This window comes from Sceloporus occidentalis, unplaced genomic scaffold, assembly GCF_023333645.1.
Source record: "Sceloporus occidentalis isolate IW3139 unplaced genomic scaffold, rSceOcc1.0.p SCAF_2, whole genome shotgun sequence".
Taxonomy (NCBI): Eukaryota; Metazoa; Chordata; class Lepidosauria; order Squamata; family Phrynosomatidae; genus Sceloporus; species Sceloporus occidentalis.
The window spans coordinates 21,895,507-21,913,043 of NW_028316982.1; the positions used below are offsets into that span (position 1 = coordinate 21,895,507).

The window sequence follows — 17,537 nt, forward strand, 5'->3', positions numbered from 1 at the left end:
TTATAGACCAAGGCAACACCGCCCCCCCCCCCCGCCCACCTAACCTGATCTGGTCCTTGACTGAGTACCCAGCTGGAAGGGCCTGTGCCCACACTGCCTCGCTCTCAGGCCCCAGCCAAGTCTCAGTAATGCAAGCCAGGTCGCAGTTCTTGTGGGGCCCTGGAGGTCCTCAGGCGCAGGCATCGTCCCAGGGGCCGGAGGGCTGGCTTTTAAAGGGTTGCCGCTCCCACCGGCTTCCCTTCCCCTCGGTAAGTGCCACGTGGGCGCGAGCCAAAAGTTCTTGTGGGGCCCTGGAGGTCCTCAGGCGCAGGTAAGGTAAGGTAAGGTAAAGTATTTAACAATTCCATAGATACAAATGGGAGGGATAACAGTACAAGCCCATGTGTAGGCACATCATAGGAGGAATAACAATGTGTGTAGGCACATCCGGTAAAGGTAAGTAATTAGTTGTCCAATATAAACCTTAAAAAGATACATATCAAGAAAATATATATAAGCAATTTCTGAATTTTAATAAAGGGAATTTTTAAAGGGGATATTATAGATATGACCTTACTTCCTGTAACCTAGATGTACCACAGCAGAATAAGTCTCAATTAGTTGTTAAAAGTGGGGAACTTTATACCACTCTTATCAATAAAAAATCTAGCACACCTGTATAACACAATCTGAAGCCATTTATCATGGGATGCTATCCTGTAAGTATTTATATACACTTGGAATCAAATATTAACCATTACTTACAATCATGTAAGGGTTCAAATATACAAGTATACAAGCCAAGAACAGATACTAGGTAAAGTTACAGTGTTTCAATCCAGTTACAGCTTTTATTCAAGCCAAAGGGTTTCTGTTTCTGTAAAGTAAAAATCCAGAAGATTTCTCTTCTTTGGAGTTTCCTGTCCAAATTCACCCCAGTACCAGACACTTTCTCAGTTGTCCAGAATTTAATGTCCATATCAGAATGTTGGAATTGTACAAAGTGCTGGATTATTGGTGCAGTAGTTCTCCGGTTCCTTATGCAGCTCCTGTGTTCAGAAAACCTCATCTTGATTTTACAGGTAGTCATGCCGATGTAGAAAAGGTTACAAGGACACTGAATAGCATATATGACTCCCTTTGTATCACAGGTGTACAGTTCATTCAAAGAATAAATTCTGTTGTTAATAGGATTCACAAATTCAGTTGTTTTTACACAGTTTCTGCATACACTGCAATTATAGCATGGAAAATTCCCTTTGGTTTTTCTTTGCACCAGGCTTGACTGAGCCTCCTTGACTATACATTTACTGTGTACTAGATGATCTGCAAGGTTCCTCGAGCGTTTATAAGCAAATCAGGATAGCTGTCTGGATGTATCTTGTGTGTCTGTTAAATGTAATAGGTATGATCATTCTGGATTGTGCTTGCTTTCTCTGTTTCTTCAGAAACAGGCTCTTTCTTTCCATACTTCTTACTTTAAAGTAAGCCTGTTTTAAATCCTTCCTGGGATACCCTCGGATGACAAATTGTTCTATTAAAGTTTTAGCCTGTCTGTCAAATTCCATAAGGCCAGAGCAGTTTCTTCTCAGCTTTAAAAACTGCAAATAGGGTAGATTTCGCTTCATGTGGGGTGGATGGAAACTATCATATCTAAGGAAGGAGTTTGTATCAGTCTCTTTCCTATAGAGGTCAGTTAATAGTGAGGCTCCTCTTTTAACCACCACTACATCCAAAAATTTAATCTTGACATAATCAAAATTCAACTCAAATTTAATTGTATTGTGTACATTATTGAGGTATGTATGAATTTCTAATAGGTCACTCACCGAGCCATTCCATATGATAAAGATGTCATGAAGGTACCTTTTGAAGGTACTCTCTTCATTCAATATGTACTGATGCTCAAAGCTATCCATAAATAGATTTGCTTATTCTGGTGCAAATCTGCACCCCATTGCAGTACCAGATATCTGCCAATAGAACTTGTCCTGGAAAGAAAGAAAAATAATTCCGTTTTAAAGAAATCTCAGCTCATGTACACAAGAAAAGACTAGGTGGATATAGATAGTCCCTTCTCTTATCCAATGTTGATTCAATAATTTCCATTGCCTCATCATGGATTATATTGGTGTAGAGGGATGCCACACTGAGTGTCACCAGAATGCAGTTGTCATTAGGTAATGTGACTTGTTCTAGGACTTGCAGAAAATGTCCCGTGTCTTTGATGTAAGTGGAAATTTGTGGGACAAAGGGCTTCAAAAAAGAGTCAACAAATTCAGAAATAGGTTCCAATATGGAGCCACATCCAGATATAATCGGCCTACCAGGGACTGGAGATTTATTCTTATGTATTTTGGGTAACAAATAAAAGACAGGTATTCTTTCTTCTGATATGTGTTTTTGTTAATATAACCATCAATGAGGGCCTCATAGACTATTCCAGAGATTGACTTTTTGATGTCTTTAGTAGGGTCATGACTACAGGGTGCATAGTAACATCTATCTCTCCTTCCTTCCACTTTCCTAACCAAAGAGGCCTGAGGGTCAGCCCAGTCGTACCACAAACCCTGTCTCTGCTCCTGTGTAACGCCAGGTCCATAAAAAATAAGTCCCACATCATATACGATCTTATTCAGGATAACAACTGCGACCTGGCGTGCATCACTGAGACCTGGCTTGGGCCTGAGAGTGAGGCAGTGTGGGCACAGGCCCTCCCAGCCGGGTTCTCAGTTAAGGACCAGATCAGGTTAGGTGGGCGGGGGGGCGGTGTTGCCTTGGTTCATAAAAACACCCTTTCCTTAACCAGGATCCCAGTCCGGAAAACAGATCACATCGAATGTATTTACCTGTCCCTGAAGGCCAGAGACAGCCTGGGGATTTTGTTGGTCTACCGGCCACCCCGTGCGCTAACAGACTCCCTGGCCGAGCTGACACAGCTGGTCTCAGAACTGGTGTTGGAGTCCCCTAGGCTTCTTGTCCTGGGGGACCTCAACATCCCTTTCGGGGCCAGCGATATTCCAACTGGTGCAGCTCGGGAGTTCATGACTACCATGACAGCCATGGGCCTGTCTCAGTTGGTCTCAGGGCCAACGCATTGCGCTGGTAATACCCTTGATGTGATCTTCAGTACGGACTTGGAGGCTCCGTGGGTAGAGATCTCTAACATCTCTCCCTTGTCATGGACGGATCATTTCTTGGTTGAGGCTCGAATCAAGGCTTCTACCTTAAGTCCCCCCGGGGGTGGCGGACCTATTAGGATGGTCCACCCTCGAAGGCTGATGGAACCCAAAAGGTTCCAAGAAGCCCTAGAGGAGTATACGACTGGCACTGACGGCGATTCTGTTGATGCCCTGGCCAACATCTGGGATTTTAATCTTTCCAGGGCTATACACAGTGTCGCTCCCAAGCGTCCTTACCGGCCTGCTTCCAACAAACAACCTTGGTATACGGAAGATCTCAGGGTAAGGAAGCGGGCTGCGCAACGACTAGAGCGTAACTGGCGAAGACATCAGCGCTTATCCGACAGGACACTCCTTCGCTCTCACTTGAAGGCCTATGGAGTGGCAATAGGTGCAGCAAAGAACTCGTTCTATGCTGCACGTATTGCGTCCGCAGAGTCGCGTCCAGCAGAGCTGTTCAGGGTTGTGAGGGAGCTAACTCAGCTCCCTCCCTCCCTGAGCCCTATTTTGGTACCATCTAAAGCCTGCTGTGACGATTTTAACAACTTCTTTGCGGATAAAATCTCTCGGATTAGGGCTGATCTTGACGCCGGTATTGATGCAGATCCTGTAAGAGAGGCGTCCGAAGCGTCCGTGGCCCCGGTTTTACTGGATCACTTTGAGTTTGTTAGTACCGATGAAGTGGACAAGATCCTTCGAAGCGTTAGGAAGACGACGTGCTCTCTTGATCCCTGTCCCTCATGGTTGGCAGCTCAGGGGGGTGATGTGGTGTTGACTATGTTGCACCGCATCGTTAACACATCTCTAAGAGAGGGTCAGTTTCCATCTAAACTGAAAGTAGCAGTGGTTAAACCCTTGCTTAAGAATCCCTCCTTAGACCCCCTGATACACAACAATTATCGGCCCATCTCGCTGCTACCTTTTTTGGGGAAGGTGATCGAGAGAGCAGTCGCCTTCCAGCTTCAATCGATCTTGGATGATACCGACTTTCTGGACCCATTTCAAACCGGCTTCCGGGCGGGCTATGGAGTTGAGACTGCCATGGTCGCCTTAGTTGATGATCTCCGTCTGGGCATGGACAGGGGAAGCGTGTCCCTGTTAGTGCTTTTGGACATCTCAGCGGCTTTCGATACCATCGATCATGGTATCCTTCTGGGACGCCTGGGGGAGTTGGGTATCGGGGGCACTGCTCTGCAGTGGTTCCGGTCCTACCTCTCGGGCAGATCCCAGATGGTGGAGCTGGGGGACTGTCGCTCCGACATGAGGGCCCTTACATCTGGTGTCCCTCAAGGAGCGATTTTGTCCCCTATGCTATTCAACATTTACATGAAACCGCTGGGAGAGATCATCCGGAGACACGGGGCGCGGTGTTATCAGTATGCTGATGACACCCAAATAGTCTTCTCTGTGTCTCCGACTGATGCAGTAACTAAGGATGGCATCTCTCCTCTAGATGCCTGCTTGGCGTCGGTAATGGGCTGGATGAGGGAGAACAAACTCAGTGTGAATCCAGGGAAAACGGAAGTACTGGTGATAGGTTCCCCGGTTCCGGGTGATGAGATTTGTCATCCGGTCCTGAACGGGGTCACGCTCCCCTTGAAGGACTCGGTGCGCAGCTTGGGGGTGCTCCTTGACTCGTCGCTCCAGCTAACACCTCAGGTGGATGCGACGGTCAGGAGTGCTTGCTATCAGCTCCGGCTGATACGCCAGCTGCGCCCTTACCTGGACCGTAGGAACCTTGAAACTGTTGTACATGCTTTAGTAACCTCTCGATTGGATTTCTGCAATGCGCTCTACATGGGGCAACCCTTGTACCAAACCCGGAAGCTGCAAATTGTACAGAATATGGCAGCTAGACTGGTCGCTGGTATTTCCAGGTCGGACCATATAACACCTATTTTAAAAGATCTTCACTGGCTGCCTATTCGCTTCCGAGCTCAATACAAGGTGTTGGTTTTAACCTATAAAGCCCTAAATGGCTTGGGCCCAGGGTACTTGGAGGACCGCCTCTCCCCACATAATCTGCCCCGCACACTTAGATCATCCGGGACAAACCTGTTAGAGGTTCCTAGAGCACATCTTGTAAGGACCTCACAGAGGGCTTTTACCATCGTTGCCCCATCTTCCTGGAATAAGCTCCCCTTAGAGCTTCGCTCTGCCGCCTCATTAGATTCTTTTAAGAAGAATTTAAAAACATACTTATTTAGATTGGCCTTCCCTCTTTAGTTTAATTGATTTTTCTCTGCCCTTGTTTTCTTCCTTTGACTCCGAAATATTTGTGATTGATTGTTTGTACCCTGATATGTGTATTTTTTGACTCCTGTTCCTATTCTTTGTAGTAATGTTTTAACTTTTATATTGTAATTTAATTTGTATTGTAAATCTTATTGTAACTGTTTTTAACATTTGTAAGCCGCCTTGATCATTTTTTTGGAAAGGCGGGGTATAAATAAAATTTATTATTATTATTATTATAGTGTGATGAATTATTTTGTTGTCTATGGGCTTCTGCTACATATTCTTGCATATCCCAAACAACTATTGCTCTTCCCTTATCTGCTGGCTTAAAGACCACATCTTGGAGTTGGCATAGTTCTTTAAGAGCCAAACTCTCCTGTTGTGTTAAATTGTGCCAGACTGTGGGAGAATGATCCTGAATGGATTTTAATTCTTTAAGGATGATATCCTCAAATGCTAAGATATTATGATTAGTGGTAGCTGGGTTAAAGGTAGATTTACCTCTAAATAATTCATCCTCTCTATCATTATCTATCTGCTTGGTCTTAAAAAAATCTGCAATCTTAACCTTTCTAAATAATCTCTGTACCTCAATCATGGTTTGAAAGTAGTTGCTTTTAGGTGTGGGAACAAAAGTTAGGCCTTTTTTCAATACTTGAAGTTGGTGGAAATTAAATTCCTTTGCAGATAAATTAACTACCTCCTGGTCTTTTGTGTCCTCTTGCTGGGGAACCTGGTAGGTATAGTGTCCTGTCTTCTTCTCATGTTGTATGTGTTTCTGTTTTGTCTTACATTTAAAAAAGACAATGTGGAGGATGGTACTATCGAGGTCATAGAGTCATCAGTGCTAGCATTTAAGGAGATATTCTTCTGCTATCCTCAGGACTTATAACATTATCAGAAGATTCATCAGCAAACGATACAGATTTTTTAGGTTTCTTTGATTTTTTCCAATTGTACACCTTATCTTCCTGGAAAAAGTTTCAAGTTGAAAAAAAGTTTTCAATTAAAGAACAGCTAGTACAGTCAATTAAAATCATAGCCAAAGGCAATGAATATGAATCAAATCTTCTACAAAGCTGCCAAAGCGACAAATAAGATATATTTTATTGTTTATGGAAAGCACAGTATGTAAAGTGCTAGGCGTATATGTCTAGAGAGGGGGCTAAGGTAACATTGTTGAAACACCACTATCTCTGGTAGCCACCTGAAAGCAAGAGCACATGAAAAAGGGCAGCCAAGGGAGATCTGAAATTATTATTATTATTATTATTATTATTACTATTACTATTATACTTTATTTATATGGTGCTGTAGATTTACACAGTGCTGTACATACAATCAATAAAATAGACAAAAAGAAACCTGCCTATGGTGTACATTCTTCAAAATGAGAACAATATACATATACATATAAAATAATACATAGATGATAGAAGTCGATAAAATAAGCAGAACTGACAGGCCATGTTCATAGGGGGAAGGTTAGTCCTTTATAACACAATCCTTTATGTGACTATTCAGAAGGAAGCCCCATTGAGCCAAATGAACCTTATTCTCAGGCCACTGTGTTTTGATTCTGAGAACTACAGTATTTAGGGCTTTAAGTTCTGTATAGGCTTTAGAAATACTCTGGAACCCAATCTGGTGTAAAAGTAGATAATGGTCATGTATATTATCCTATATGGAAAAATTCCAAAACTCTGGGCAGTTTAGCTTGCAATAAAAAGGCAAGCATAACAGATATGTGTAAAATCATGCATGAGTAGGTAGAGAGATGATTTTCCTCCTTTCGCATAATACTAGAAGTTGGGGCCATCCATTGAAAGTAACTTCTAGGAGATTCAGAACAGATAAAAGGAAATTCTTCTTCTCACATCACATAAACTGTAGAACTCAGTGCCACAATGTTTGTATTTATTCTTTGTTGTCATTGCTGTTCTTGTTATGTGCTTTCAACCCTAAGACCATAAAGGATTATTAAGGGCTATCATGGGGTTTTCTTGGCAAGATTTGTTCAGAATAGGTTTGCCATTGTCTTCCCCTGAGGCTGAGAGAATGTGACTTGCCCAAGGTCACTCATGGGGTTTTATGGCCAAACAGGGAATTGAACCCTGGTCTCCAGAGTTGCAGTCCAGCACTCAAACCCCTACACCATGCTTGGCTCTCACCTATTCTTTACATCCCTAGTAAAATAATAATAATAATAAATGAGAATAGTATAGTTTCATTTCCTTCTCTAATGTGATAAATACATATTTAAGCAGTTTCCTTGTTTTGAGAGCAGGGTGCTGTCCCCTGTTTTAGGAGAACATTTTTTTCATAGCAATCATTCTGTGTACTTTCTGAAGAGCAAACAAATGGTTTAAATGCAAGGCACTTCCCAGGAGAGATCTGTCTCATTTACATGGATTCTCTTTTTTTAAAAGAAAAATCATTGGGAGAAGCTGTTCTGTATTAGCTCTGAGATTAGTATTACATTTGTATGTAAATGGGTAACTCAGCAGATGGAATGACCCAAGGGAGACAGAGTGGAATACAGAATATTTCCTGCATTAAGTAAGTTATCATTAAATGGAAGGGATTTGCAAGTGTCTGTAAAAACAAGAGCTTGACTGACCGGAACTGGAACCATTAAGACAATGTAGACTAGTGCTTAAAGCATCGGACTGGGACTTGGGAGATGCAGTATCAGTTCCTCACTGAACAATAAAATTCATAGGGTGACCTTGGGACAGTCCTTTTTAGCCTAAACTACCTCACAGGGTTGTTGTTCAGAGAGGCAGGTGATCTTTTCCCCCATGAAGCCGCCAGGTTCTTGACTGCACTGCATGTTTGCAAGTGGTGTTGTGTTTTTATATTATATCTTTTTAATTGTGGCATGCATGTGTACTAGGGTTGCCTCAGGGCGTCCTTTCCTCTAAATGGGGCGGCGCAGACGTGACGTCTTGGCACCGAAATGGAGCTCCTTCCTTTGTTTTGTGTCGCTGGCGCAGCATTTACATGGCTGCGCCAGCGACACAAAGGAGAAGGGGGTGGCCCCTTTCTCCCTTTCCCTGCCGCTGTCCAGGGTGCCGAGGCCTGGAAAAGTGGCGGATCAGGGCCTCAGGGCTGCCGCTGTGGCAGCTGAGGCCCCAATCTGTTGGGGAAAGGGGCAGTCTGTACACCGCCTGTGTTTCAAATGCATTATAAGCTGGTTTTAACTATTTGTTTTTTAACAGAGTTGTTGCCTATTTGTTTCTTAATTTTGTGAAATAAGATTTTAGCTAATTTTTCATTTTAAAATATTGTTAGCTGCCTTGGATCCCATGCTAGTAGAAAAGTGTGGTATATATTGAATAAATAGGTGACATAATAGCCATGTTTAAATACTGAAAAGGGAATCATATTGAGGATGGAGCAGGCTTGTGTTTTTTTCCTGCTCCAGAGACCACTAGGACATGGAGCAATGGATTCAAACTACAGGAAAAGAGATTCTACCTAAACATTAGGAAGAACTTCCTGATGGTAAGAGTTGTTCGACTGTGAAATATGCTGCATTGGGGAATGGTGAAATTGTTTTGGGGGTTTTTTAAACAGAGGCTTGATAACCATCTGTAAGGAGTGCTTTGACTGTGTCTTCCTGCATGGCAAAGGACTGGGCTGGATGGCCCTTGTGGTCTTTTCCAACTCTAGGATTCTATGATCCTATGTAGGCTTGATTCCTCTTAGTGCACTAAACTAATAGTTGCACATTTCTTGTGTGGCAAGGGAAGGCAGATAAGATCTGCCAGCTTTGAGCAGACTGTTTCTCCAGTGCCGTTTCTTCCTTTAGGACATCTATCCTCAGAGCCTTTTTATATCTTGCTTTCTTGGGTCCCATTCTGGGAAAAAGAAACAATAAAAATTAATTAATTAATTAATTAATTAATTAAGTAAGTTACATTTGTGCACTGCCCCAACAGGATTCTGGCTATAATCTGCAAAGGGGAAGGCAGATTGCAATTGCCTACTGGGAGGAAAGAAATCACAGGGCTGAAAAACCATCCCTTAACTACCTGTGAAAGCAGACAGACAGATGATTTGTTTAAATTAAACCTCAGATTGAATTTATCTAAAGGGAGGCCTTTGAATTTTAAATGGCAGACCTCTTTGGGCTCACTTGAATAGTGGAGTCTGTAGTGCTGGGGGAGGGAGTCATGATTGCTTCTATGAAATCTGGTGGATGGTAAAAACCATAAGAAAAAAAGCTCTTTGAGGAATTTGAAGATCAATAGCTAGCTTCTAATTTCAAAGGCACTGATAACAAAGTAAAGAAAATCTCTCAGGTCTCTGTCTGCACCTTGAATTCCTTCTGATGTTTGGTGGATTGGAATAAGGAGTGAAAGATCTAGGCCAAGAGCCAAGTGACTGCTTGCAGTCTGCCACAGTTGTATATCCCCTGAAAATTGTCTGAGCCTCTGGTGCACTACACTGAAAGGAAGTGGTAGAAACCATCACCATCCACCAGTGTCCATTAAAGGGTGGGAAATCTGAGTCTGGAAACATTACCTGTTGGAACAAACAATTCTTTAAACTTTTCTGCCAGAGTACTTGGATGATTCTGAGAATTCTACTTAAAAAGATAACTTTCGCCAGCTCTGGGAAATACATGTTAGATGTTTAGCTGCCCATCTGGCATTAGGCTTGTGAGAACTAGAAGACTGAGATTTCAGGGGCCAAACTCTGAGACCTAGGGATGGTTCCTAGTAATGTTTGAGGGAGGAAGGTAGATTTCCTAGGGAATCTATAACACACACACACTTTTAAAAATACTGCTTTCCCCTGTAGATTCCTTCTTACCTTGATGACCAAGCCCTGAGACATGGGAACCCTATTTGGTATTGTTACTTGTTGCTTAATATCATATATGTTGTTGATTTAACTAGCTATTTTGAACTGACCTGTGGTTCCATTTCTCCCCTGATTCTCTGTGATAAACTTTCAAGTCCCACTTACTTTGTGTATCAAAGACTTCCAGGGCCTATCTTTGAGCCATCAAAACGTGAGAGGTCCTGCCCTAGCTAGGGATGCCATATCCCGGCGGCACCCGGGAATGTACCGGTTTTGGTGGTACCGGGCCCGCCCCATCCCGGGTGCTGCCAAATCACGGGTTGGGGCCCAGCCTCTGAGCCGGGCCCACTCATGCGGCCATGGCCGTGGCCCCTCTCCTCCTCCTCCTCCACCGCCTCTGCCTCCTCCCCTTCCACACCGTGTGGCCGCGCTGCCCTCCTCTTCCTCCTCCGCGCACGTGCACACCCTTCTCCTCCTCCGCACGGCCGCACGTATGAAGCGGAGGAGGGCAGCATGGCCGCGCGGAGTAGGCGGAGATGGAGGCGGCACTTCCTGCATGCAGCCCCACCACCCTCCACCTCCTGCGTGTGGCCGCACCGCCCTCCTCCACCTTCCCGCACAGCCGCGCCACCCACCTCCTCCTCCTTCGCCTCCTCTGCCCCAGGCCGGGGGCCAGCAGCAGCTCTCTCTGGCACGCGCATATGTGTGCTTGCCTAAACGGAGTGCCATCGTCCCCTGGAAGCTGGCCAATGGCAGAGCAGTGGGGGCGGGGCTGATTCCAACTCCAGTCTCCCATTGGCCAGCCTCAAGGAAGAGGTGGAGCCTCAGACGAGGAGGAGGAAGAGGAGTGAGACTATGAGCCAGCCAGGGGGAGGGAAAAGCACACTTTCTTGGCGCATGGAGAGGGGGAGGAGGAAAAGGGGGAAACAGGAGGAGGAGGAGGTACAGCTACAGCTCCCAGTATCCACCCAGCCAGCAGCTGAAGTATTCTTGGGGTTGTGATCCAAAAAGTTAAATGTCCATACTCTATGTATGAACAATTGAAGGTGAGGAAGTTCTTCAAGTAGAGATTTTTTGTAGTTCTGATTCCTTTTAAATCAGGGGTATTCAACCTAGAATAGTATGCATGCAAATCATATGATCTACCACCAATCTATGGCTCTCATAGAGGGTAGTCCTTCAAACATTTCAAGAGGATATTTTACTTTTCTTAGGGGCTGTACAAAGAGCCCTGAAGGGGCAGCCTCCAGCTGACCCTTCTTCAGCCGGATCGGAGCCACAGCAACCTCACGCCATCACCCTGATCCAGTCTTTCAAGGGCGCAAAAAGGGGCAGCAAATAGTGGCTCCTTTTTGCTCCTCAAAAGGACACCATAGCCACAGCAATGCGGCTATATGGGGCTCCTTTGAGACTGGGTCATCTGGACGCAGTGCTGGAGGTGCACCATGATGCTGCACAGTGTCTGGAGTTGCGTGCGGTATCAGGGTGCCCGGGGGGGGGGCAGAGTTGGGTGTGCACCCCAACTATGCCCCCAGGCCAGCCTTTCAGGCTGGTCTGCAAAGGCCCTTAGTTCAGTTACATTTCTGTACATTTCAGACATGCCCCTCTGATAACTGAAATAGGCAGTACAGTATAGTGGTCGGGGTGCTGGACTAGAAATAGAGAAATTCAAGCCATGAAATTTACCAGGTGACCTTGAACAGTCATACATTCTCAGCTTGACCTACCTCACAAGAGTGGTTTGAGGATACAGTGGGGAGAAGGAAGAGGAGAGTCATCTATATTATCAGAAGCACATTGGAGCAAATCTGTGATATTTATGTAAGATATAAATAAATAGTTCAAGTTGATGGCCCCTAACATCAACATGTCCCACTGACTCTACACCCTAACCTCTTTTCATTCACATAAGATCTGAAGCCTGCACTATTTCTGTGTAGACTCATACATACGAATAGTGCACATAGCCTTACCATTAATTCCTCACACCAATTTGCAGTGATCAGAGGGAAAGTGGTTATCATATTGATGGTGAATCCAGAATTTGTGGAAGTGGCCCTGGTCCTGCTCCCTCTAGTTCATCAAATGTGCACAGGGTCAGTTCTGACAAGCCTCCTCATACTTAGGATTTCCATCTCTCATATATAATGGGAAGAAAGCATTTTAATGAAGTTCAGGAATCCTACCTTCCTTTATCTTTGGTCACCTTCTGCTGTGCCCATTCCTGTTGCCTGTCTGTTACTCCCACACAAGAAGTTTTTAGAGCCTGCAGGAGAAACTGGCCAACACTGCAGAAATAATCCAGTTTGACAGTGCTTGAACTGTCATGGCTCAATGCTGTGGAATCCTGGAATTTGTAGTTTGTTTTGGCACCAGAGCTCTCTGACAGAGAAGGCTAAATGTCTCGCAAAACTACAATCCCCAGAATTCAATGAGCCATGGCAGTTGAAGTGGAATCAGACAGGGTTTTCTCTTCAGTGTGGATGCAGCCATAGTTTTTAAAATAGACTTTGCTCAACAAGACAGAGTACTTCTGATGCTCTTTAGATGGACTTAAACTTGTGGATATTAATTGATCATGATCCTAATAACGCCCACTGGATAGCAAAGTTTCCAAGAGTTCTGGCTGTTCATTGTTTCCAAAAACTAAAATGTAAACCTAACTTTAATCCAAAAGCAGAACTACCATCACCCTAATTCAGTGCATAAAGCTGCTTGCTGTCCAGGAAAAAAAAAGCAAAATAGAATTAAAGGGGCAAATGGAGTGTAATTTGCATTCTAAAATACTGTTTCATTAATGCACTATGTGACACAGTGAGATAGATAGTGCTGAAATATTAATGGAATTTTTTATGTAAAAATTAATTAAACTTGATTTTCCACAAAGTTATTACGGTGTTGCACTTTAGATATCCCTCCTTTCTTTGAATATTAGGTGTAAAAACCGAAGTGGTATTACCACCCTCAAGTCTGATATTTGGTTAAGTAATTACAAGAGTGGATTAGGAAGAAGTTTTTTATACAAAACATCTCTTGTCATTTCTTCTCAGTCCCTCCTACCATATTTTCATTTGTGGATATTAAAAAAAACAAAGAAGTTCATTTTTAAAAGTAAAATAAAAAAGGGCCCCAAGGGAAGACTGGATTGAATGATTATTAAATAGGATAAAGAGTCTTCCTTCTTACTGAGTGATCCAAAATCATTATTCCGACAGCTTTTCAGCCAAGCATATGAAATGAGTTTATGGCCTCAGGTATTTGAAAAATGAAAAAGAAAATGCCCCTTATAATCATTTACTAAAAGAAGAAGCCCAGGCCAATTAGCTTGTTTTACCCAAACACACTGGCAGTTATTTTATGGAGATGCAAAGCCACAATGTGGGTTTCAACTGGTCTGTAGTTTTTAGGTGTAATTCATATGTGAGGAGCTCTACTTTTAATAAGTAAACTATGGAAGCAGTTTGTATTTTTCCCCTTTCCTTTTGTTTTGTGGACCTATTGAATAATATAAAAAGAATTTCTCTTCAATCCTATGCATGATTACTTACAGTAAATATCCACAGGGTCATGATGGACTTGGATGCCTGAGACAGCCTTCAAAATAGGGATAGGAATCATATGGCCCTGCAGATGTTGTTGAACTGCAGTTCCCAGCATTCTTAACTGCTGATTATACTGGCTATGACTGTTGAAGTTTGCAGTTCAGCAACAATGAGAGAGCTGTACAATGCCTGAATCTGCTTTGTCATGTACAACCCAACTCTGTACATGTTTACGTGAGTTAGGTGCCAGTGGGGACTACTCACAAGGAAGCGATAGCAAGTAAGTCTTAATTAAATCTAGTTGATTGTATACTATACACTGACATTCCTTATCCTTGTTCAACTTGAAAGCCAAATCTCTGGGTGCATCTACACTACAGAAATAATGCAGTTTGACATCACTTTGATTGTCAGGGCTCCAGCCTACAGAATACTAGGATTTGTAGTGTTGTGTGGCACAGCACTCTTTGGCAGAGAAGGATAAAGACCTTGTAAAACATCAAATCCCAAGATTCCATAGGATGGAGCTACAGCACTTAAAGTGGTGTCAAACTGCATTATTTCTACAGTGTGGATGCACCCTTAATGTGCATACAAGCAGAGAGCAGTCACCTTGATGGTTTGAAAAGAACTTTTTTATACTATGATTCAGGTTCTTCAGGTATCTAGCAAGTTCATGTAACCTTGAAGGTAAAACTGACAAAACAAGCATTGCATCCCTCTCAAACCTCATAAACTCATGTACCACTTAACTACTGTGTGAAGCGATGGCTTGCAAATGAAACAGGATTGATTGAAGATTTTTCAAAAGGGCATCATGCAAGATACTCTAGATGCTTTTTAACAAACTAAGGTTATTGTTCTGTGCCTTCAGGTCATTTCTAGCTTATGGCAACCCTTAGATGCACCTATGACAGGGTTTTCTTGGCACTATTTGTACAGAAAGGGGTTGTCTTTCCCTTCCTCTGAGGCTGAGAGAGTCTGACTTATCCAAGGTTTCCAGTCATGATTGAACAATGCTGACCAACAATGCTGCCTAAAAGAAAAGGGCAAGGTGTGTAAAAATTAGCACTTTAAAAAGATATTAAAAGCTGTAAACCAAAAAAAGAAGTAACTTTGCCATGTTCAAGTTGAAAATATCCTCCTTCCACTTGCATATTTAGTAAAGGTAAAGAAACAGCCTACAATAGCAAGGAAGAGGAGGAGGAATAAAGTAATGGGGCTCAATGGTGAACACTGGCCTCTCTGCTGGAATGTGGGGAGCAACCATCATAGATCAAGTTCTACAGACAGAGCTTTTGTACCACCCCATGCCACCACAAGACATGATACTTTTTGAAAGAGAAAGTTCACTTGTTTTGCTGAGAAGAAGGTCACTAGGTGATTTTTCATGTCACACTTGACTCTAAAAATTGTGCTCTCCTTTTAAGGTGCCAGGATCAAAAGAGAACAAAAGAATGATGACTAGAGAAGAGTTCATGGATAAAATGTCTGCTGAGGTTAGGCGAGGCACGAAGGAAGAATATGGTGAGCTGTTCAATAAGATAGATTTGAATCGAGATGGAGTCATTGACTGGGACAAACTGACCTCCTTTGTGCTGCTTGAGCTGTATGAGAGAGATGAACGGACCAAGCTATCAGTCATCCCACAGTGGAAGGACCTCCAGCTTCTCCAAGTGATCCATAAAGAAGCTGTTCAAAATGTACTGTTCTTGAAAAGCCATGCCAGCTATTTGACAGTGAGCAGAAATGGATTACTTGGCCTCTGGGGAGAGAGTTTAAAATTGCAGAGGACAGTTCAGATCACCTCAGAAGTCGTGAAGCTCAAAGACCTCTGGGTAACTTCTCTGGTTGCACTACCAAATGTTAACAAGGTGCGTAGATGTGTTGATGGAAGTGGAATCCTGCTGCCCAAATGATGTCAGGGTAGATAACTTTCCACAGGCTGACATATTCCTATCACTTCTTTTCTTCAGCATGACTGTGATGTTTATCACACTATGCTCTTAAAGAGGTACTATTCCAGTGTGAATCCTCTAGCTGCCTCCTGTTGCATGCTGGGATTGGCAGTTTTAAGGAGGGGTATTTAGAATTCTCAGGCAGAGAAGTTCAGCTCCTTAAAACTGCCAATCCCAGCATGCAACAGGAGGCTGCTAGAGGAGTCACACTGGAATAGTAGCTCTTTAAGAGCATAGTGTGATAAACATCTGTGTGTACTACTCAAATGTTATGGCAATGATCAGGGCTGACCATTCTGTGATATGAGAAAGCACTGTGGGAGAAGCTTTGGGAGAGATCCACCAGGGTTGTCTCTATACCCACCCCTTCCACAATGCTTTCCTTTGAAGATGGAAACCTTCAGAGTGAAACATTTTGGCTTTCCATGCTCTCCAAAAAGCAAGCCCACCTGATTCTGATGGGTAGGCTTTGGACAGCAGATAGTGCTCAGGGATGGAAGAGTAGCATTGAAAGTTAGCACTGAAACTAATGCTAGTACATTAAGAAAAAATCAAAACCTATTTCATTAATGGCGATCATTTTGGCAAAAGCTATGTAATTACTTAGTTATGTTATTAATAACACATTAATAACATGTTGCATTGACATTTTTAATAATTGTAAAGTTATTTTTAGAAGGACACCACCCAACAGTAGATAATACAAAATGTTAATTGTTTTTTAAATTGTTATTGTCATTTTTGTTACTATGGTTACAATCATATTCCAGAATTTTCTATCATCTACTTAGCTATGTAACCAACTTAGTGACATAGCCAAATAGTGTCTCCTAGTCCAACTCCCCTGCATCCCCACTTACTGGCTCTTTCTCTGTTGATTGGGAAGCAGTTGACTAATGTTCCCATCCCCTCCCATGAGTGATCTCCATTGTAAAAGGCAGAAGCAGGGTCCCTGCTGCAATTCTTCCTTACATTGGAGATCACTTTCAGGAAAGGAGGATGGAAACATCAGCCAGCTGCTTCATGAACAACAGGTTAAAAGACCCCAGTTACTAGCAATGGCTGCTGCCCGGGATTTAGGGACTGGTGGATTTTCATGGTCCCTACGCATTCCTTAAAACAGTGGATATAGAGAGATCATGAATACTAACCAGTCTGCTAGAGTTATGCTTTTGTAACTGCCTTAGTGAATTCCAGTTTTGCCTTTTAAAATTACTGTTAAAGATTTAATGGATTAGTGGCAACACATTAATTTTAACAGCTTATTTTCAAGCTCAAACAATTTGATGTCTTAAGAACACAAGGAGCTGCCTTATACTGAATCAGACCATAGGTCCACTCAGCCCAATATTGTCAGCTTTGATTGGCAGAGGTTCTCTGGGGTTTCTGGCAGGATTCTTTCCTTGCCTTACCTCAAGATGCTGGGAACAGAACCTGGGAGCTTCTACATGGACAATGCATGCTTTGCCAGTCAGTTGTGGACCCTCCTGTCTTAGACCAAAGATTTAAAAATCTTTGCAGGTCAGAGGAAGAGATGTACCATATATCAACTATTTTATTTTATGCATATCAGAACAAATACACCTATGGAGTAGAGCAAAGAAAGGGCTTTTTAGACTACTAAAGATCTTTTTAGATTTCAGTATCCAGAATTCTGATAGACCAAAAATAACTTTTCTGTGCTCTCTCCCTTATGTGCCATAGGCTAGCTTCTTTGGTAACCACCCAGCAGATTGGTTTCCAAGTTAATGGCCATCCAATGCAATTCCTACATTAATGGGAGGACTGATGAAATTGCTGTGCTAAACTTTGACCAGTGCTTTTAA

At 43.0% G+C, this 17,537-nt stretch overlaps 1 protein-coding gene across 1 annotated transcript in view; it reads left to right on the forward strand.

Moving 5' to 3' along the window:
- The window catches only part of LOC149318041 (cilia- and flagella-associated protein 337-like), a 183,011-nt gene that overhangs the window by 15,365 nt on the left and 150,109 nt on the right, over positions 1-17,537 (forward strand). Inside the window, exon 3 of the mRNA XM_089508904.1 lies at positions 15,184-15,627. Within this exon, the coding sequence (XP_089365030.1) occupies positions 15,184-15,627 (444 nt within the window). The remainder of the gene's footprint in view (positions 1-15,183; positions 15,628-17,537) is intronic.